This window comes from Durotheca rogersii (assembly GCF_024521655.1).
Source record: "Durotheca rogersii strain YMJ 92031201 chromosome Unknown GGS23scaffold_20, whole genome shotgun sequence".
In the NCBI taxonomy this organism is placed as follows: Eukaryota; Fungi; Ascomycota; class Sordariomycetes; order Xylariales; family Xylariaceae; genus Durotheca; species Durotheca rogersii.
The window spans coordinates 37071-58318 of record NW_026251251.1 but is presented as its reverse complement, the minus strand read 5'-3'; the positions used below and the strand labels follow the sequence as shown (position 1 = coordinate 58318).

General features: G+C 53.8%; 6 protein-coding genes across 6 annotated transcripts; 3 read left to right on the top strand and 3 right to left on the bottom strand.

Moving 5' to 3' along the window:
- Positions 1-1019: 1019 nt before the first annotated feature.
- Positions 1020-2329, top strand: GGS23DRAFT_578065 (uncharacterized protein; the record flags this gene model as incomplete). The annotated part of the gene is made up of 2 exons (XM_051516966.1): positions 1020-2010; positions 2162-2329. A coding segment is annotated over exon 1 (938 nt), but the record flags the coding sequence as incomplete, so codon positions are not given.
- A 236-nt stretch (positions 2330-2565) lies between these two features.
- Positions 2566-5247, top strand: GGS23DRAFT_578063 (alpha/beta-hydrolase). Its single transcript, XM_051516965.1, has 4 exons — positions 2566-3853; positions 3971-4019; positions 4081-4835; positions 4900-5247. Exons 1-4 carry the CDS (start codon positions 3035-3037, stop codon positions 5104-5106), a joined length of 1830 nt encoding a protein of 609 aa, XP_051369650.1. The 5' UTR covers positions 2566-3034; the 3' UTR covers positions 5107-5247.
- On the bottom strand, positions 5216-7718 carry GGS23DRAFT_202215 (MFS general substrate transporter). The gene is made up of 7 exons (XM_051511793.1): positions 7373-7718; positions 7221-7244; positions 6276-7114; positions 6082-6150; positions 5539-6011; positions 5373-5467; positions 5216-5319 (listed from the first exon to the last, which is right to left on the bottom strand). The coding sequence occupies exons 1-7, from the start codon at positions 7648-7650 to the stop codon at positions 5295-5297; spliced, it is 1803 nt and encodes a 600-aa protein (XP_051369649.1). The 5' UTR covers positions 7651-7718; the 3' UTR covers positions 5216-5294.
- Positions 7719-8645: 927 nt separating this feature from the next.
- GGS23DRAFT_202193 (general substrate transporter) lies at positions 8646-11647 on the bottom strand. Its single transcript, XM_051511792.1, has 8 exons — positions 11613-11647; positions 11069-11487; positions 10812-10991; positions 10479-10740; positions 10179-10404; positions 9677-10043; positions 9378-9608; positions 8646-9294 (listed from the first exon to the last, which is right to left on the bottom strand). The coding sequence occupies exons 2-8, from the start codon at positions 11274-11276 to the stop codon at positions 9155-9157; spliced, it is 1614 nt and encodes a 537-aa protein (XP_051369648.1). The 5' UTR covers positions 11277-11487; positions 11613-11647; the 3' UTR covers positions 8646-9154.
- Positions 11648-13236: 1589 nt separating this feature from the next.
- Positions 13237-17782, bottom strand: GGS23DRAFT_202128 (GRIP domain-containing protein). Its single transcript, XM_051511791.1, has 4 exons — positions 17185-17782; positions 16649-17117; positions 13703-16577; positions 13237-13638 (listed from the first exon to the last, which is right to left on the bottom strand). The coding sequence occupies exons 1-4, from the start codon at positions 17191-17193 to the stop codon at positions 13581-13583; spliced, it is 3411 nt and encodes a 1136-aa protein (XP_051369647.1). The 5' UTR covers positions 17194-17782; the 3' UTR covers positions 13237-13580.
- An 81-nt stretch (positions 17783-17863) lies between these two features.
- GGS23DRAFT_577954 (uncharacterized protein) lies at positions 17864-20307 on the top strand. The gene is made up of 5 exons (XM_051516964.1): positions 17864-18352; positions 18413-18648; positions 18709-19633; positions 19701-19773; positions 19931-20307. Exons 1-3 carry the CDS (start codon positions 18329-18331, stop codon positions 19607-19609), a joined length of 1161 nt encoding a protein of 386 aa, XP_051369646.1. The 5' UTR covers positions 17864-18328; the 3' UTR covers positions 19610-19633; positions 19701-19773; positions 19931-20307.
- Positions 20308-21248: the final 941 nt, after the last annotated feature.

Genomic DNA, 21248 nt, shown 5'->3' with positions numbered 1-21248 from the left:
GCAGCTAGCGTCATGATCTACGAGTTCCTAACAGCTTGTGGAATCGAGCTACGACTTCGAAGTCTTGTCATGCTGCCGCACCACTGCCCCCTAGTACTTCAGCTTGGTGGGGGTTTCCCTAGCTTCAGCATGGGAGAATGGTCTCAACATGCTAGGAACGGGAGGAAAGAGTGTAAGCTCTATTGGTCGTGAGGCGAATCTGATCGTACTACCGAGGCCGAAAAGCATGAACAAGCAACTGGTTTGAAATAGGGCGAGGAGGGATGAGGGAGGGTAGAGCGATGGGCTCAATAGGCCAGAAATGAGAATCTGATAAAAATGATACTGTCTATCGTGAACTGATCTCTGATCGCTACGAATTTTGCGTAGTATACTGTTGATATGAGCGCCCTCCGGCGAATCGACGACATCTTTTCCTATCACGACCTGACCGAACCGTCAAGGACACAACGGCCAGTAGAATGCACCTGGCGTAGACGCGACCCTCGACACCTAAAGTGATCCGCCAAGCCATGGCGGGCGAGGAATCACTCATTGATCGCATCGGCAAATACAACAATCTCGATGACCCGGTGCCGTCATGGAATCGACCCGGCGTTGTCGCGACGGTATCAGCTTCGATGATGGTGAGTGAGGTCAATCTAACTCGACGGAGCGGGCCTAACATATTCGACTCAGTGTTTCTCAGGGATATGTGTGCTCTACCGTCTGTACGTGAGAGTTGTGATAATCAAGGCTAAAGGATGGGACGACTTCTTTATCTCACTTTACCTCGTATGGCTCACCGCCTCGAAGCTTACACCCACAATTGACAAGACTGAAATAGGCTTTCGGGCTCCTTGCCGGAGTATCGATATGTCTGGGTAAGCCAAGGCCAATTGTGTCCCCTATTGCAGCCGTCGGATCGCGACAAAGTTGCTGATGGGTTCTAAGCGCCTCGATACGGGTTGGGGGATCACTTCGTCAAGCTGGGGTATGATGGCATGCAATCCTACTTCAAGGTATGAAAAGCTCAACATACTTACGTAGTACGATACTGACAAGAGGTCATGCCGCTTCAGGTGTTTTACGTAATCAACGCATCCTATAACGTATCCACGACCTTGATCAAGATATCGCTCTTGTTTCAATACCTGCGCGTCTTCCGCGACGGCAAGATGAGGGTGATATGCATTACGATGCTCGTTCTCACTGGCCTGTGGGGCGGAGCATACTCCTTCATGGCATGGGTGCCGTGTTTTCCTGTACGCGGCTATTGGACTTGGTCTGTGGGCGCGAAATGCTACGGTTTCGGTTCGACGAAGGCCGACGAGGTTTTTGCCGTCTGGGTGTCCCATACCGCGGTAAATGCGGTACTGGATATGGTCGTGTTCCTGATTCCTATGCCGCTCTATTTTGAGCGAGGCACGACTCGCCGGACCAAGGTGGGATTAGCTGGTCTACTCGTCTTGGGATCGGTGGTGATCGGATTGTCAATGTGGCGACTAGCCACGATCGTCGAGAATAAAGCGTCAACGAGTCCCGCGTTCGACCCGACGTGGTATACCCCCATTAGCATCGTACTGGGCGTCCTGGAGGTCACGATAGCTAGTATCTGCGCCTCGGTACCGATCTTCTGGCCGTCGCTGAGAGCGCGTCTCGACGAGATTTTCATCACGAGGGAGATCACCGTGACGAGAGGCCGCCGGTCTAGCCGATTCTCCGCAGTTGACTGCGGCAATGCGGTGGAGCTCCAGCACGGCGCAGGCGAGAGTAGCCGGAATACAGAAAGCAAGTGGTTGAGATGTTCCAGTAGGGCAGGTAGCGAAACAAGCCGGAGTCGGCTAGCTGAGATCAGGCCGGCGGAAAAGAAGACCCGGCACTACATGGGTGATTTCATCCAAGACCAGGTGGACCCTCTGAGAAAGAAGGGGCCTTTCGTCGTCGAGTCGGAAATCGTGTCAGGCGGGGCCAAGGGGCCGAAGCTGGGAGGGCTTTCGCGGAGTAGGTGAGGGTTGATGAGAGGATCGCCTGGTCTTGTTATTATTAATCAATAGCAAAAAGTAGTACCTATGCTTCTCGTCCCGTAGTGTCCGAAGGTGCGATCAGGTGTACGAATTCGGAGATCAGAGAGGATTCGCACTCGTCTCGTCGACGTAGACGCGGGGACAACATTACCTACCTAGACGCAGCGCCTCTTGAGGAGGATTGGCGTGAGATACCTAGTAAACAACGGATACGAACGGAATGCATCCGAGATAATAGATCCACGTAGGGGGCACGTTTATATCATGTACACAGATAAGTAGATAAACCATGGGGACTGCCCTTATAGACAACACAGTCCCGCTAGGTTCATATGTGGTATACCTGGGTAAGTCTCCTACCTGTCGAGGTACTTATGGCACGTAAGCGTAGGAAAGGGATTACAATACAGTTACGTAACAGAAGGCGGGCATCGCCTCGGCGTAGGGAGGTACCTGGACAAGGCCCGGTACCACCCATAGGTATGTACGTATGTATCTACCCGCTTATGATTGAATCAGGGGCTTCACAGAGGCGTCAATGTGGGCTACCTACCTCAGGTATCTACTTGATGGATCGACGGCTCTATATGCACCCCATATACATCCCCCCTCCCTATCTACAACGACCCAACCGCGGAAAGATTTCATTCTTTCCTTGCTCATCTGATAACACGTCAGGTTGTACAAACCGATCATAGCCAATATGGATGCGTTACGACGCAGCGGTCTCGTGTGTCTCAGCCACTGCCTCTTACACCTCTCCTCTGCCTGATGTAGGCGAGGCGTAGGACTCTCCGACCGTCCATGGGGACTACTGGGCTCTCTGCCTCCTCCATCCGACAAAGAGCAAGAGAGGGCTCGACAAATCGGGAAAAAGCCCTGTCCGCGTTTCCCACCCATCTCCTCCGGGCCACCCGCCCTCTCCCGCTCTCTTCCCCTCTCTTCCTCTCTCCTCCTCGCCCTTCCTCTCTCCTCCTCTCTGTTCCTCTCTGCAAGCTCCTGGCTGCCCGCTTACTGCGTCCGTCACCATGGAGCGCCAGCGTTATCCGCGCACCACCAAAGGCGACGCCGTCTCCCCTCTCCTACTCGACGTTGTGGCGGGTAGGAGCACGAGGCTGCGGCAACTTCGAAAATTCTTGGCTGGTTCGGTTATCGCGTCCCTTGCGTTTTCTCTCGTCCTCGGCTCGGCCCGCGGGACGCACGCGTTCGTCAGTCGATCTGCGAGTCCAAAACGCCAGGAGGCCGGTGAAACCGACTGGGATTGGACCCAACTCGAACCCAGTAGAACACTGCAATGGCACCGCTGCTACAACGATACCTACGACTGCGCGAGGCTCGATATCCCCCTGGACTGGCTGGATCCGTCTGACGATCCGCAGGATCGTGTCGCGCTGGGTGTCATACGCCTTAGAGCCAGCGCGCTCGACGACTACAAGGGCCCTCTCTTATTCAATCCGGGAGGGCCTGGTGGATCGGGCGTTGCGGCACTCATAAACCGCGGTGCGCTGTTGCAAGCTATTGCGGGGAGGAACTACGACATCGTGTCCTTCGACCCTAGGGGTATTGGCACAACGATTCCGCGGATCGAATGCTGGGATTCGCCCGAGAGTGGCCTTATCTGGGATTTACAGGATCCCGGAGTTGTCGATGCACACCCGGGCGTCATCTTTGACAATTTTGCCCGGGCGACTCTCCTCGCGCAAGTCTGCGAGCAGCACCCCAGCTCGCGCCTCCTCCCATACGTCAGCACCGCCTCTCATGCTAGGGACATGCTCGAAATTTTACACCAGATGGGGTATGAGAAGCTCGCGTACTGGGGATTCAGTTACGGGACGGTCCTAGGAGGCGTAAGCTCCCCCTCCCAACCCCCAAATCTGTCGGATGATCTACCTTTAACTATTCTTCATTCCTGCCCACGGGAACCTTACCAGTTGAGAGGAAGGTGCTAATTCTAGCTATCGCAGGTTTTTGCTGCCTTGTATCCTGACAAAATAGAGAGGCTTGTCAGCGATGGTATGTATCGCCACATCTCCATCTCGGCTCTCAGCAAAAACTGACAGAGGTATGCTTCTAGGCAATGTGGACTACAGGGAGTGGTTTACACATGCACATGTCAACTTTTTGCGCGACACAGACAAGGTTATGCTAGCATTCTTCAGGTACTGCCATCAAGTCGGCCCGTCACGTTGCGACTTCTGGGCACCGTCTCCACAGGCAATACAAGAGCGGCTCGCTGATCTGCTCGATCGCATCCGGGAGCATCCCGTGATCGTGCCAGCTTCGGAGTCGGGGCCGTCAATGCCCCAACTCGTCACTTGGTCTCGCGTCAAGCGACAGCTCTCCACCACGCTGTACCAACCCCTCTACATGTTTAGCAACTTTGCCACAGCAGCGAAAGCGTTAGAGGACGGAAATGGAGAACCTTTTTATCGACTAAGCCCGGGTAATTTTATATCTTCGGTGTGCTCGGTCGATGGCGTCCCGTCTGATAGGCCTAGGCTAGAGGAAGGAAACGCTGATGCGTTTCCTGCCATTCTCTGTGCTGACTCCCCCCCGGCAGACGACACGCTCGAGATCTTTGCAAAGTTTGTCGATGGTCTTATCGATATCAGCTCATCAGTCGGCGATGTCCTAGCTCTCTTTAGAACGGCCTGCGTAGGCAGAACGATCCGGCCTAAGTGGAGGTTTGCCGGGCCATTCGAGGGCAACACCAGTCACCCGATCCTCTACGTGGCTAACATAGCAGACAATGTAGCGCCTCTCATTAGTGCCAGGAACAATTCCGAAGGCTTCCCGGGCTCTGTGATACTGGTACAGAATGTATACGGCGTAAGCGCGAGTGGCTTTCTTGTACTTCTGAGAACAGAATGCTAACTTCGAGCGCATCATCTAGCATACTAGTCTCGCTGCGCCCTCGGCTTGCACAGCTGGGTACATCCGTGCCTACTTTCAGAATGGGACGCTTCCGGCGCCGGGAACAGTTTGCGAGCCAGACTACTATCCGTTTGACACCTTGCCAACTACAGAAGCGGGGGATGAGCTATCTGTGGCGTATCGTGAGTTGTCCAAGGCTAATTGGAACTTTCAGCCCAAACCCTAGCTATAAGAGCTCGGGGAGCAGAACATTGTGAACAGAGACGATTATTTTATTAAGGGGTAGGTTATAGTTGTCATTTCTATTGAACTACCTACTTGGTTGCCATAGTGTCGCTTCCGATTATAGAGTTAGTAGAATTTCACAGCTAATTGTTCTCTCGACATGAATCCGTATTCGAAGCCCCCCGTCTGTCACTCGACCAGGTTGTTCCTCTCACTAGAAAAGCATTAGCGTATTTTCCCTCAAATCCTAAACGAGGTTTCACCTACGGCAGCTCAAAGTCAGTCATAAATGTCGATGCCATAAAGGCGAGTGTCGCAGGTCCTAGGGCAGCGTATGCCATGTATTTCATGACCTGTGAAAACTATATCCGCGGGGTAAGCACGGCGTAGTTAGACGGGCTCAAGGAGTGGGTGTCTTATTATTATTACTTACTGCGAGATTGACGGCCGTCCGCTCGGGCGTACCCCAGTCAGGCACAACTCCCGTTATCGAGTTTGCCAACGCGGTCACGGTCTCCGCCGTCACGCTGTTTCCTAGGTAGCGCCTCAGCAGGGGCTCGATGGTTTCGGTATATATGCCGCCGGCGATGCAGGAGCCGACGCTACTGCCGACGAAGGAGAAGCAGATGACAAGCGCGGTGACCTGGGGCATCTCGGCGTGGGTGACGACGATCTGGGCGGGGAGGAGCAGGGTCAGGCCGACCATGCCGCTGCCAAGACCCTGTATGATCTGCACAATAAAGAGCTCGCCCAGGCTGTTGTCGGAGCCACGTAGGCGGAGCATTACGCCGTAGCCGATGAGACGCACGGTGGCGCCCACGATGCAGACCCACTTGTAGCGCTTCGCCTTGGCAATAATTAGGCCGGTAACGATGGCGGTCAAGCATTGCATCACGCCGTTGGAGTCTAAACAACCGTTAACCTCACGGAGGCCTTACCCACCGAGAATGCGGACAAGGCCTTCGGGTCTGCTTACAGGAGAAAAAGGTGGCGTCGCGGACGGACATCCCTCGCGCCACGGTAGCCCAAAGATAGAGAAACCCATCTGCGATAGCAGAGATTTAGCATTCTTCCTGTTAGGCGAATCATAGAGAGGGCCTGGGCGCGGAGCCCATCACCGGAGGGCCTTGCTATAGGGTAGCGTGACACCTAAGGAAAATGTTCCCTTACGTGTTATCGAGAAGCTCATACTATCTAGCGCGATGAGTAGGCAGCAGAGGGATATCGTGGGGTTGGCGAAATAATGGGGGGGCACGACGGGATGCTTTGCGAGGTAGTGCTCGTAGAATGGGAGCACGGCGAGGAGCACGGCGCCGAGCACGACGAGCGCGATGATCCATGGCGTCTTCCAGTTGGAGGGGGTGGCGGCGGCGAGGGTCATGGGGATGAGCAGAAGGGCGAGGCCGCCGCTGAACAGGATGACACCGCCGAGGTCGATCTGCGAGCAGAATTCGTGCAGAGAGATCCTGATGGTTGGGGTGAGGCCTTGGCGGCGCGCGCGCACCTGGTAGTACAGCAGAGTGGCGATGATGAAGCTCGCACAGAAGGGCATGAGGATGGCGAACATGCCGATACCCCAACGCCAGCCGATGCCGCCCGGGGAGACGACGCTCTCGACGATGAAGCCGGCCGTCCAGGGGGTAATGAGGAAGGGCGAGAAGGAGATGGCGATGCCAAATGCGCGGTAGCGGGCGGTGGTCAGATCGGCGATCACGACATCGCTCATCAGGTTAGTAGCGGACTGGCCGAGCGAGTAAAAGATGGAGCTGGCAGCGAAGACATTGAATGAGTGGGCGGATGCCATGAGAACATAGGACAGGATGTAGAAGCCGACGGCGATCAGGTACGTGGCTCCGCGGCCGATAACGTTGGACAGTTTTGCAATGGGCGGCTTCGCGACGGCAAAGATAATGGTGCTGGCAATGCCTACGCTCGCGCTCTTAGATAACTCTTGGAACTCGGACACGGCATAGGTTCGATAGATAGAGACGGTGGTGTTATCGACCTCGCTACGCATGCGACACACACATCAATGCGGTGTCAGTGACCTCGGACCAGAGAAAGGAAAGAGGAGGGGATTGCCACGAATACGTATGGTGTAACGGGATCTCTTACTACACGATCATGAGCAGACACAACCTAGGAGAATACGTTCGTTAGCTCTCTGCTATGCTACACAGCCTAGATCTTGGAGACGCGCGGTCTCGTGGTTCCAGGACCCCCTTTCTCCCCCCTTTCTCCCCTCGCTGTCCCAAGGCGCATCTTACCCAGCAATGACGAGCCATCGGCCTTTCCGGCCCCAGATGGCTTGAGAAGCCTCAATCACGGTAGTGCCGGCCACGACAGAGACGTCGATGGACTGTTTCTCATTAGACTGCTTCTCATTAGACCGTTTCTCATTATCAATGTCGACGCGCACCGCGTCACCATCTACGGACTCCTGGCCATTGTTGGTAGGAGTGGCCAGGGCGGGCCGAAGGATGGGAGGGTCGCTTAAGGGGCCGGCGCCGATAGCTTTGAGTACGAATTTTGAGAGCGACGCCATGATTTACGACCGGGTTTGCACTGAAGAGCCAAGGTGCAGACTATCTCCGGCGTGGGACAGAAGGGGATGATCCCATTTCAACCCCTCTCTATTTATACCTACAGCAACGTTAAGCAAGCAAATATAATTACCGTGTTACCCATTCTGCCCGACCTGCCTTGGTGATCCCACTCTTCCTGGCGTCACCAGCGACTTCGGTTACGCACGGGCATGCGAACCGATTTGAGTCTCGCTCGGGAACAGATCAACCCTAGAAAGCCCATCCCACAGTATCGCCGCCTCTCTCTGCCCTAGGGCTTCCGTCGTTCTCGCTCGCTGCCGGGCGCTAACGGTACGTTGTCCCGGCGGGGGCTTGTCTCGGTGCCCAATGAAGAGGCACGGCCACGGAGACAGGCATCTATGTTTTGTTATCACGAGTCTGGGATTGGGAGCAGCTGCGGGGGGAATAAAGCAGGGGGTGCGGAACAAGAAACCCGGGGAGAGCATGTAGGGGATGATGATTGATTTTTCATCTCATAGGAGAGTCACGATGAAAGCGTGGAGAGGGAGTCGGTGGGAGGCCGCGAATCGGGTGTGGTGGAAGCTTAGCTTGGCACCTACCTGGTTGCGGTTGAGGGAGGGGAGGCAGGGTGCGTCTCCGTGTTATACGCATGTCTAGAGATAGGCTTGTATCGAAGACCAGTCGACAGCAAATCGGATGTGTTATAGGCATATAGCCAAAGTTGAAAAGGAAGTTTAAATATCTGAGGTTAGGTTATACGTTTAAAAGGTTAAAGTGCCTACCCCAAGTCGATTATCCTTGTAAGCCTGCGTTTAGTCGAAGTTGACTCTGTCATAGACCACGAATCCCTCAATCGCCGAGATGGGTAGGGAGAGGAGGATTGGCCATTTCGGCACGCGCTGATGCGCCAATGGAATATAGGTAAGGAGAAATTCCTAGGGATTAGTATCAGAATGATGTAGTTACCGAGAAAGATTGTCAAAAGGGGGCGCGAGTTAGTCTGGTATGTCCCGTACTATGCCCCCTGCAACTTTCTGGACTTCGTGTAGGCTTTGTACCAAAGAAAAACCGGAAAAAGGAGAACTTGAAGGTGTTCTGCGATATCCACCCATTGCAGAAATTACGAGAATCACGTCGGTATTGCGCTTCCTACGTGAATAATATTCGCTTAGGGAATTGCCCCCGTTCGGGCGGGCTGTTCACTGCCGGCCGGCATCGCCAACCACCACGTGTCTGCCTGCCCTCTCAAGGCATTGCCGGGGGCATCTTCTGCACACGTAGGTGACTACCGGCCGGCATGAGACACACACATTTCCACTTGGTGGTTCCAGAGTCGCATAATATCTTCAGCAGCTGATCACCTCCACCTATGCACAGGGTGAATCCCACCGTTTATCCGGAGTACCGCGTAGAACCATGCAACCCGACGAGTTCAGCCTAAATCCGGACTGCCCTAGACGTATGACATATAGAGCAACTGCGGCGCCAGCCGAGGGCGCCTATCTACACATCTGCCCTCTTCACCTCTGATACCTCCGCTGTTGGGCCCGAGTGCTCTTTCGTGATAACGTTATCTTCGTGGTGGCCGACAACCTTCTCGACGGCGTGGACGGCCTCGTCGGCAAGCGCCTTGTCCTCGAACACTGTAGCAGTCGCAACGTGTAAGCTCTGCCCTCCCAGTCTGATGGTGGGGGTCTAGACGAAAGCGATGTTGCGTTGAACTTACAGAAGGCTAATTCTTCCAAGGTTCGACCGAACGTCTCGGGGAACATGAAGTAGACAAACGCGATCTCGAACGCGAGGAAGCAACAGTACGAGATGAGGTACCGCCAGCTCACGTTTCTCAGCCCGATGGGGTTGACGAAGGTCGTGAAGAATCCCGCAAGACGACCGAAGAGCTGGAAGAAGGCGATACCGCGGGAACGCTCTGCGTACGGCCAGAGCTCGACGAGGAAAGCTGCGCGCGTTCAGGAATTAGCAACGAGTGAGGCACGATGCGTCGGGACAGTCGTAGGGGTCACTAACTATAAGTCAAGGCGTTGTATCCGATGTTGTAGCAGGGCGAGTAGGCAAAGATCCAGAAGATCGTAGCCACGTTCGCCGCGTTGTTGGGGTTCCCCGACTCATTGCCGGCGATGGCCCTCTCCATGCTGATCGTCCAGGAAATGTACACACAGAGTAGCGAGATCGTACAAGCTAGATACATGTGCCGCCGCTTGAACTTGGTCACAAGCATCGCGGCACATGTACCGCAGACGAGCTGCCAGCACGAACTAGCCAGGTTGATCTGCTGCTTGAAGATAGAGTCGCTCTTGCCGATCATCGCCAGGAGGTCGCCGAGGTAGTACGAGATGAGCGTGTTGCCGGACCATTGGGTGAAGAGACCCAGCATCTGGAGCGGAAGAGGTTAGCAACGGCAATGCTTCGCCTTGCTTGGTAAATAACCCGCTAAAAGGACAGGATGTGGGTCTTCAAGGCCGGAGCGGACCTGGGAGCCAAGATAGAAATGGGAAAGGGGTCAACATACGCAGCTAATCAACAAGCGGCGGCGCATACCGGCCGTGGCGAATAGGTCAGCCCACGACTTGCTCGAGTGCTCGAGTTCGATGTTGATGGTGGCCTGGATCTGAGCGAACTCGGCCTTTACGAACTCGGATTCGCGGTCGTCTTCGCCGTGGTACTTGACTAGGATCTCGTACGCCTCCTCGGATCTGTCCTGGCTTACCAGCCATCGAGGGCTCTCCGGGAGGAGGCTACGCGGCGAAGAAATCAGATTTTGCCGCGCCGGGAACGGGGCGGGAGGAGTGCAGAGTTCACGTGAACTTACAAGGTGAAGGCAATCTGCACTAGCGAGGGGCACATCTGAAGCCACGAAGGGATCTTCCACGCCATGTTCGTGGTGATGTTGTTCGTTCCGAAGCAGATGCCCGCGGCAGTAATCTGACCGATGAAGTATGCCACGTTGAAGAGCGACGTTAAGATAGGTCGCTCCTTCGGGTAGGACAGCTCTCCAATTAGGGACGAGGCCGAGACGATACACGTGGGAATGCCGAATCCGAGGATCAGTCGGGCCACGATATACATGCCGGCTTGGAAGTATCTATTAGCACGGACGGCCGTTCTGCTGGTTCGGCGGGGGGGCTTCTCTTGGAACGCATACCATTGACAGAGAAGCCTTGGATCAAGGCTCCTATTACCATAATGGTGGAGCCACCGATGATGGAGTACCGACGCCCATATCTGTCGTTGATGATGCCGATGAACGGGAGGGAGAGTATGGCGCCGAGCGAGTACGCAGCGGCGATGATCCCTTTCAGAGCCCCTTGAGGGTCGCCGAAGACTTCACCCATGATGCATCCTTCTCGTTAACTAGGGGCTTCTTGCGTAGGAGCGCCGCCACCCGGGACGGCAACTTACACGATATCCAGGTGGGCACAATCTGCAGGGCATTGATCATTTGCGAGTCGAAACCGGAAGTCAGCTCGATTCCCATACACGTCGGGAAGAGCAGGAAGTAGAGATATCTCAAGTTCGGCTTCTTGTACCATACGATCTTATCCTGGTTGGCGAGACGGGTGATGATGGGGTCGGCCGTGCCGGGCTCAATGGCTCCTGCGCCACCCATTGTTGCTAGAGTCTTATTAAGTAGGGCGCGAAAGCGAGAAGGAGATGGGCGATAAAAGGGAAGGACGGGGATTTCCTCGAGGGAGAAGTGGTTGGACGGGACCGCCCTTTGTAGTCCTCAACCGACTTGTCGCCTCCTTGGTCGGTGTGGATGCCAACCGGCCGGTCTTGGGCTTCGAGGGAGCTGAATCTCCGGGCAATACACATCCCACCTGAGAAAATAATGGTTGGCAGCCGACATCACGGGGTGGGACGTTCTCACCCATTTGCGATCCAGACTCCGGGGTAATGGAGCAGGGGAGGGGTGGTTACAACGTCGTCGCCCCGGGTTTCTCACAGGAATCCGGAGAGCTCTCCCAGTTCGGCCGGCCGCCCAGATGGGGTATATGGGGGCCTGCAGAGCTCCAACAAGCTCTGCTAGTATGACAGATCTCGAATCAAGCTCAGTCTGCTGATGCCAATGCGCCCCCACTCCTTCGGGCTCGAATCTGCCATGCTTCCTCGCTTGCACATCCGTCGGAGTAGCGGCTCAGCGCAGACATCCCGTACGTCTTCTCCAATCGCGAGTTTCCTAGCATGGCCACCCTAGCGCAGCTAACCTAGTCAGCCCAGGTCGCCAAGGCGGAATTGAGGGACAAGTCGCCGACACAAGTATAGGTATGCCGCCTCCTTCTACCTCTTCCTTCTCGCCTTTGACCCCACGTAACGGCCACGGCACCGAGTGGAGGGAAGTTCTTTGCTACCCTCGAAGAAGAGGCGATGTCGATTCCTCCGTCGAGTGGTGAGAGGGAAGCTCGGCCCTGCGCGTGACGGTTCGAGTCCTTCCACCCTCGCCCTCCCCCCACTCCCCCCTCTACTGTAGGTATGTGGACCAGTCCTAGTTGTCAGTACCCACTTGGAATACCCGGAACTAAGTCCAAGGCGGCGTCCAAGACGGCGTAACAAAACGTCGTGCGCCGGGACACCCTGTTGACCGAAGGACGAAAAACAGAAAGGAGTGAGGGTAAGCATCGCCGGGGCCTTGGCTGATAGCCCTAGTGAGAGCAAGGCCGCGAGCGGGTTCTTTCTGCTGGCGTTCCGTGGCTCTTCCAGGCTGGCCGCTTGCGTGATTATAGAGTCGAGCGCCCCGTCGGTTTCCTCTATCAGGCGAAGTCTGCTGGGTGTATCGTCCGATATTAGCTCGACGCGGCATGCATGACATCTATTGGAAGGCCCCGCCTCCCCGCGTTCTGGTTCGATTTAGGCAAAATACGTCGACCCCATGGTGTTGGAACGCGGTGTGTAGTAGACTCATTATTGAATATGGGGAGAGGGAACGCTGGAATACCTTGGTCCTGGTTCTCGGCGACGGCGGTGGGAGACCTGTTGTCACCTCATTATATTGGTACGCTACCCTCGTGGTGGAAGCGAGACATTGATTAAATTAAACATCGTGTCATTGGCCATCGCACTGCGATACTCGCCGTCGGGTCCTGCTCAGGGCCGCGGTCTGATGCAACGCGAGGTCCCTGAGCGGATTTCGGGACCAGAAATGGGACCGCCGAGGATTAGTTACCCTCGTAAGGCAAGACAGGTAAGGCAGGCAGGTATGCTCATATAGCCAGGACCATGTGAACATGAGGGTGTGGACGCGAATGACGGATTTGCCTATGCAAATGCAGAGATTATTATATACCTACGTAGAATGCGCCAATCTACGCCGCTGGGCAATGCGTGAGAATTATCAGATAGGTACACGCTGACCTGAGCTTTGCCTGATAATCTTTGCCCTTCCCCTCTGTTTGAAGACTACCGACGCGCGCACACTCAACTCTCTCCCCTTCTCTCTGCGCGATATTCTTCAACTCCCAGGATTTACAGACTAGTTTACACTTCTACGGAGAATGGTCGAGACTGAGGGTGAATTAATTACCTTGCCTCCCGTATCTATAGGTTTCCTGCTCTTAAGAGACCATCGTGATTGTGACGGAGATGAAGCGGGATATATCCCCTTCGCCGTGTGCTTTGGACAAATCTCCTAGCTTCGTGAGGGATATTAGTCATTAATTGATGTCGTTCATATATATGTGCATGCTGCGACGGCACCGTGGTGGATGATGTACGGGTACTGGTCCCCTGGTCCAGTAAGTGACACTGCTCTCAATCTCGGTCAAGTGTACCGTAGGTGGCCTCTTCCTATTATTTTCCGGGTCGACATTCAGTAGACTCCAGCGCTATGGGGTCATCTACGAATGCCTATCAAGGGAGACTCCCCATTTCATTTCATTTTTTCTTCTCGTTTTTTTCTCTTTTAAACGTCAGTGTTCTACCTCCCTGGCCTCGAAAGGTGCTGAACAGCCGCTATCCACTTCTGCTCGTCGTTGCTGTTCTCACGGTTAGTTTCGCGACATTGCCACGGACGGATGAAGGGCACGGGGTACTGCCTACCGATCGAATCGTAATAGCTTGCCCAACACTGGTACTAACTGCGACCGGACTTTTTCGTCCTTCACCTCGAGGAACTGTAATAGTATGGTCTTCAAATACATCGTATCCGGGCTGGTGGATCCAGAAGTGCTAGCTGCCCCGTTGAGTCCGCTTCGCGTGGAGTCTATGCTAGATCTTCCGCTGCTCGCGACGTTGGGCGAGCTACCGATGCTGAATCTTGCCTGGATGCTCTTCAGCTCCTTGTTCTCCTTCTCGTAGCGTCCCCTGGTCTCGTCCAACAGTTTCCGCAAGTCCGCGCGCTGTTTTTCCGTATCGCGCACCTGCTGCTCTGATGCGTCTAGTGCCGATCGTAGATTGGTGACCGTGACACGCATATCATCGACCTCGGCCGCAGCCTTCTCTTCGATCTGCTCGAGCTCCTCGCGGCGGCGACGCCACTCCTTCTCGCGAGCTTCTAGGTCATCTTTCTGGCTGGAAAGAGTTCGCACTTCTCGTTCAAGCTCGCGAACCTTGCTTTTAAGTTCTTCAGACTCCCGGACGCGCCGTCGACCGAGGGTAGATGATTCATCTTCGATCCGATCGCGCTCTTCGACGGCCGCCTCCATCCTAGCACGCATTTCGCGGACCTTCGCATCTGCCCGCTCGTCAACATCGGCCAACATACGGCGCATCTTCTCGCCTTCGCGCGTTCGCTCGGAAAGATGCTTCTGCACCTCCGCCAACTCCTCCTCTAAACTTTCTGCTCGGTCTTGTGCTTCCTTGAGGCGAACAGACAACTCGGCCGTTTGATCGCGCATGGAACTTAGCAGACCTTGGGCGCTATTGTACTGCTGCGCCTTAAGCTCGGCCTCCTCCCTGATGGATTCATTTTCTTTCTTCAACTTTGCGACTTCATCCTCGAGCTGCTTAATCTTTGGCCGAAGTGTGAAAAGTTCTGACTGTACGGATTCAAGCTCACGGCCAGTTTTTTCGACCCTCGCAGATAGTTCGATCTTCTCGACCTCGGCGCGGCGATAATCTCTACCGGCGACGCGTTTCTCATCCTCCAGTCTAGCCCGGGACGCCTTCTCGGCGGCTAGCCTGTCATTGAGTAGCCTGATCTCGGATTCACGGTCGGACGCCAATCGCTGGGCCTTGGAGACTTCAACCTTCAGCTCTTTCTCGCGCTTCTCGAGAGCACGGAGCTCGGTCTGCTTGGAAGCTAACTCCTCCTTGGTAGTTTTCAACACTGACGAATCCTGTCGCAGGCTTTTGAGTTCTGGTTGGACCTTGGTGAGAATCTCACGTAAATCAGTCAGGTCTTTGTAGCGGCTCTGTGCGAGTTGATGAGCGGCGCCAAGGTCAGACTGCAAAGTGTGCGATTTTATCTTTAGGTCGTCGAACTCGGCTTTCATAGAATCGAAATCCGTCCGCAGCGTCGAGGTAGCTTCCGTACTCGACGTAAAGGCAGCGATCTGTTTCTCGAGCTCTGCGATCCGCGCCAGCAATGCCGCCTTTTCAGATTCTAGACTCTTCACCTTCTCCTTAGCTTCGACGTGATCCTGTCCGATGTTGACAAGATCCTCCTGTATAGTTTCTATCTCTTCTCGCAGGTCCTCTTCGGTCTTCTTCTGTTTGGACAACCTTTCGATTCGAGTATCTCTATCGGCGATTTCATCGTTCAGTCTTGCTACTTCGGCTTTGAGAGCCTCCATATCTGGACTATCGAGGGGGGATGGCTGGGCGCTCTCCGAAGCTTCGCTTGCTGTGACCGACATTGCACCGGAGGATGCTCCACCCTTCTTTTTCTTCTTGTTATTCTTTTTTCTAGGTCCACCAGCTCCAGGAGTCGCTACAGGGATCTCCAGCGCCCCCGCCGTGGATGCAGATGCAGGTTGGCCGGCGGATTGGATCTGTGTGGACAATTGTTCGACCTTCTTTTCACTCTCGGATTTTGACATCTTCAACGACTTAATTTCGCTCTCCAACTCGCGGATTTTGGTCTCAAGCTGGGATTTCACCTCGATAAGCTTCTTCAGCTCGGCATCAAGTTGCGTGTTCTTCGAATTCGAGGCCTCGAGTTTGGACTCCCGTTCCCTTGTCGCGGATGCCGTTTTCAACTTCTCATCCTCGAGGTTGGCCTCTAGGTCCCGGAGCTGCGATTGGGTCTGTTCGAACTTCTCCGTAAGTAATTTGATCTGCGAATTCCGGGCGTCCAATTGAGTCTGTATCAAATCCTGAATAGCAACTTTATCGCGAATTTCGCCCAGCTCTCGGGTAGCCTTCTCAAGGCTTTCCACAAGACCGCCACTGTTCTCCCCGGCAACTGCCAGTTCCTCCTTCAGTAGGCTAACTTCGGATTTAAGCTTGACAATCTCTTCAGATTTGGACGCGATTTCGGCTTGAAGTTGGGGGATCTCGTCATCATAAGAAAACATCTCTTCACTCCTGTCCTTAGTCTCTTCATCGGGCACTGGTTTCTGTTTCGGGGAGAAGACGCCGAAGATGGACGAGACTGGCGATTTGCTCGCAGATGGCAAGGTAGCCTGTTTTGATTCTTCTCCTTTCGTTTCCCCCAACACACTTTCTTCCTTATCCTCATTCTCAGCTAGCGAGGCTTCAGCCTGGGAAGCTTCGAGAGAAGCCATTTTCTCCTTGAGGGCGGATAACTCTTTGTTGGCGTCCTCTGACTTCTTCTTGAAGCTGTCCTTTTCGGCGGAGACACGCTTGAGCTCCCCCATGACCATGTCTCCTTTCAAATTCAACTGGTTTAGGTATTCGACTAAGGCAATTGGGTCCTTGATTGTGGTTAACGGGGTGTTCTCGCGCAAGGCTCGCTCGAAGGGCTCGATCAGGGTAGCGCGTCCGTGTGCGATTCGATAGGATCGTAGTAGTTCTGTGGGGTTCGGAAAACAAGATGTCAGCCATCAGCGCAGAAACGGGTACGGAATTCTAGGCGTCGCTAACCTGGATACGTAGACTCCAACTTCTCCAGCTTTCGGAGTCTAGCCCTAATATGAGGCGGGAGTTCCGCCGGTGCTGCGGAGGGGACATCTCTAAGCTTCTCGTCTGCTTGCGTGCCGGTCTGACCGGTCGCATTACTATTCTCAGTAGCGCTGTTGCTCATTTCGCTATCCACCACCCCCTCCTTCATCTCGGTCTCATGAGGTGCCACCTGAGCGGTGGCAGCGGAATCTGCATCTTCGTCGTCAAGCACAAACGCGGCCTCGAAAATGGCTGGATCGGGATTTGCGGCCATGTCACCATTCGAGACATCCTGGCCGGGTTTTCTTGCTTTGCGCCTGGTAGTCGAGACAGATCGCGCGCGTTGGCTTCCAGCAGGAGGCGAGGGGTTAGCATGGGATCTCTGCTCGGCAAGGGCTTTCTGGCGAGCCTGCTCTTCGGCAATACTCCGATCGATGGCACTTTTGATTTTCTGCGTATATTGTATGATGAGACAACGATTTCTCTTCTGGGGGGAGGTGCTGGGCCAACAGACGTACGGAGAACATGGTGGCTAGGTGACCCTTCCTCTCACGTCGCCAACGAGAAATGCGATGCGTGGAGGCGCAGGACTTTAGCCATCAACGTATCAGAGGGCCTACTAGGGAGGCGGAGGAGGCTGGAGACGGGCCACAAAGAACGTGCGGTATCAATGAGTTTATTGCCTACTGAAGAGAGCAGGAGACAGGAGGACAGGTTGCGGTTTAATCAACGACACGGTGTTTTTGTCTGTGTCCGCGGCTGCGGCTCAGCATTTGTTAGGCCATCCCAGGACTCTCTGACTACCTAGGAAGTCTCTCGGTCTGTCGGTCCCCGCGCTGGATGTACTGTGTTGTAGGTATGTACCTAATGGTCAGGCTTTAGGGCGCTGGCAGCCTAGCGCAGAGCCGTGCTGTGGTACCTTAGGCTGAGGCGCATGCAGGTAGGTACGTTAGGTACCTCACAAGGGCATTGTGCTACCCCCTAATGGTACAAGGCAGGGCTGCCTTGGGTGCCTCGGGCACCTAACCTCTAAACTTCAGGCACATCTTGTCCACGCGCCATGTACCTTAGGTACCTCTAAACCCTATAAGTTGACGCACTGGAGAGGTGGTACCGCCCATGTAACTTTCAAGTCGATTGACGGTTATGCGTCCTCGCTACACGCTAGAGGTACCTAGGTAAAGGGTACTTATGTAAGCAAGCCATATTTGTGTTTATTTAATCCACACAGCACTAGCTACGTAGCTCAAGGTATGTAGGCTGAGTGGACGGCTGCCATCATCGCCAATGAATTGATTTTCTTGCTACGCGCCTAGTCCAACTGAATGTCGTCACATGGGGCTCTACCAGAAAACATCACATTTTAAGGCACCTAATCGGTGCCGTAATACAGAATTTTCTCTTTAAATCTCCTACTCCTCAACATCTCCTGGGAGGAAACCTCGAGGCTTCTGAGAAGCTTCGTTTCCTATCATCGCGATTCTCTTCGGCACCGCTCCTCCTTCACCATCTGTCTTCGATCTTCTCCTAATCCGCCGGCACATTAGTTGGCAATTCCCCCTCTCTTCGTGCCCCTCCTTTTGCTCATTCCTCGTCTTCGTCTTCCTCTCTTCTTTGTCACGCCATGGTCTCACAACGGTAGGCCATACTAATATCAGTATCATGGTGTCCTTTTGGCCTTGGAAGGTGGGTTAGGAAAGGGGCATCGCATTTTGTACCTTGCTAAGAATCTGCTCCGGCAACCAGGGCAACGACTCTTCCCCATCTTCGTTTGAGAAGACACTATCGACGCTTTCCAACAAGATAACCACTACCCAAACCCAGCTCGATCGGGTGCGAACAAATTCCCGCAGAATCAAGGTTCTCTGGACTCTTTACCTCGCCTTCGCCTACCTGGTCTACGCCATCGTCCTGACCCTAGTGGTGGGCTGGCAGAACTTGGGAGCATGGGAATGGACCGGCATGGCTGGAGGCCCTATTTTGTATGCCTTGACCCTAGCTTCGCTGGATTGCAGGGGCTGCGCTGATATTTTTCACCGTAGAATCTATCTTGTTAGGACTTTCACAAACGCTTATTTCAGCTTCCGCATCGAGAGTCTTGAAGCTTATCTGAAGGACTATCAAACCGAACGCACGAAGACTATTCAGAAGCTAAAGGACGCGACCAAGTACGACTCGACTCTCGAACTGCTAGAGAAGTATGGTGGTTCCGGAGAGAAACGAGCCCGGGCTAAACAGGCGGGAGAAGGCGACGGTGGCGACGGGCAGTTGGCGAAGGGAGCTGGCAAGAAAAAGCACCAGAACACAGGCCCCGAGGCCACCGGTGCCAGAACAAATATCCCGCCTCCGCCGACGGCCAACATTGCGAGGCCTCCTCATGTACCATCCCCCAGAACTCCTCAGGCCTCCCATAAGCCACACACTCTGCAGCCCCCACAACATGCTACCCCGCCAGAACTACCCTCAGAGGAATTCGCGCCGAATGCTGGGCCCCTGCCGCCGGTCTACTCACAATACGATGTAAACCCAGGTCCGCCACATTGGTATGATCGCATCCTGGACCTAATGCTTGGAGAGGATGAGATGGCGACTAAAAACCGTATCGTGCTCATCTGCCAAAAATGCCGCCTCGTCAACGGACAGGCGCCCCCCGGAACTAAGACACTAGCAGACCTAGGGACGTGGAAATGCATGTCGTGCGGGTCTCTCAACGGAGAAATGGACGAGGGCAGAAAAATAATTCACCAAGTATTAGGGTCAAAGAAACCCCCAAGCGACAGCCGCGGAGCAGAAGACAGAGATAGCGATCTCTCGAGCGACCTAGTCAAGATCGAGGAGAGCGAGAGCGATGGTACGGGAGATAGTGGAGGGGAGGGGGCAGGGCATGCGGCGGAGCAGTCGAGAATGAGGCTTCGGGGCAAGAAGTCCGAGATGGTGCCTTAATGACAAAGTCCATATCCAAGGAGGGTAAGGATTAACGATGTCAATTACCCAACGAGCCCTTTGCAGGCCTTCACTTATCAGCATTCTATAGCTATGTTAATATCCAATCATAAGCTGGTATTTGACGACATATGCAGAGATTTACCTCTTTACTCCCTCCCTCAGTCAGTTACCCCCCGCCCCCTTCCAACAACATCATTCAGCAATACCTCCTCCCCAAACACCTTAACATTAGCAAGGTTGTAAGAACGGGCGGGGTGTGAGTATAGCATCACCGGGCTATCCTTGTATTCAAGATATGCTAACGATTACCTTCTGCAGATCTTTTTGTAGAGTATCTACATCGCTAGAAACGGTCTGATGACCCTGCCGTATATTCCAAAGACCCAGTAACATGAATCACATACCCAGACGGCCTTGACAGGATCTACCACAATAGAGCAGTGAGGGCACATCAATTCTTCCTTTAGCCGGGCTCCCACTACGTATATGTCTACTCTAGGAGACAGCTATGCCGTTGAGAGGTTACGTACCCCAGTATATAGTGATAAATCGAGGTAGAAGATGAGCCAAATTACGAAGACTACCAAGTAGCGCTGTTAGGAATCGAACCTATCCTCCTTTAAGTAACTTATTGATCCGGAAGCTCCGGAAGGGCTCTTAGTCCACGGTTTGGCTAGCCTTTGGCATAATGCAGGTCCATATTTAGCATCTCCTGCCTACGAAGCCGCAAACCATGGTGCTTGTTTCCCTAAAGGAACAGTGGTTATGTCGCCCTAGAGATTCTAGGCTCGGGAATCTCGACATTAACAAAGGAGCAACGAATCTTACGCTACAACCCTTAAGCCACACTAGCAGAGACAGCCTAGCACAGAGGCCTCTAGGCGAGTTCTAACACCGCGGTCCTAATTTCGTCCATAGGTACCTTGTATTCGTGAATACTGTGGTCGATGGGAGGTAAGCAGGATAAATGGGCTCCTCGTTATCTCCGCGTCGCATAACCTCAAGGCTAAATCATCTGACATGGACGGCTATTAGTACCTCCCGATGCGAGTATTATCTATTTGAGTTTTCTGCTTAGAGTGAATTTGTGTGCTTACGCCTAATACCTACTTAACGTGGCATATTTCTTTACAGATCCGCCGACGAAGCCCGTTACCTCAGATAGCCTTCGAGCTCCCGAGTCAGTCCTCACCGGAGCTGTCAATAAAATACTCGATATCTAGAAGCCCCCATGGGTAAGGTCGGGATTGACGAGAATTCCAACGCCTTGTACATTGCTGGAATTGGATTCTACGAGCGTAATATAGGCGAGTTTCAACGGTAACCATACATCGAACCTCTTTAATAATCATTGAGGGGCTTAAAGATATTCTTCTTTACAAGTAGTCTCACCTCATAAGAGCGGGTTGAAGGCGGAACCTATCAAGTCAGCTTTAATATAATGTCACGTAGAGGTAGCTCCTTAGGTTGCTCCTCTTCGTTGCTTACCTCAGCAACAGGAGCTCCTATATATACGCTCCCGTTACTTCCATTCCTTTAGCTCGTTCTTAGAGAGATCTAAGACCTTTTCTCTTCGCTCCTCCTCCCGTTGTTTGTGAGATAGCTCCTCGCGCGTGCTCTCGCACACGTAGCTATC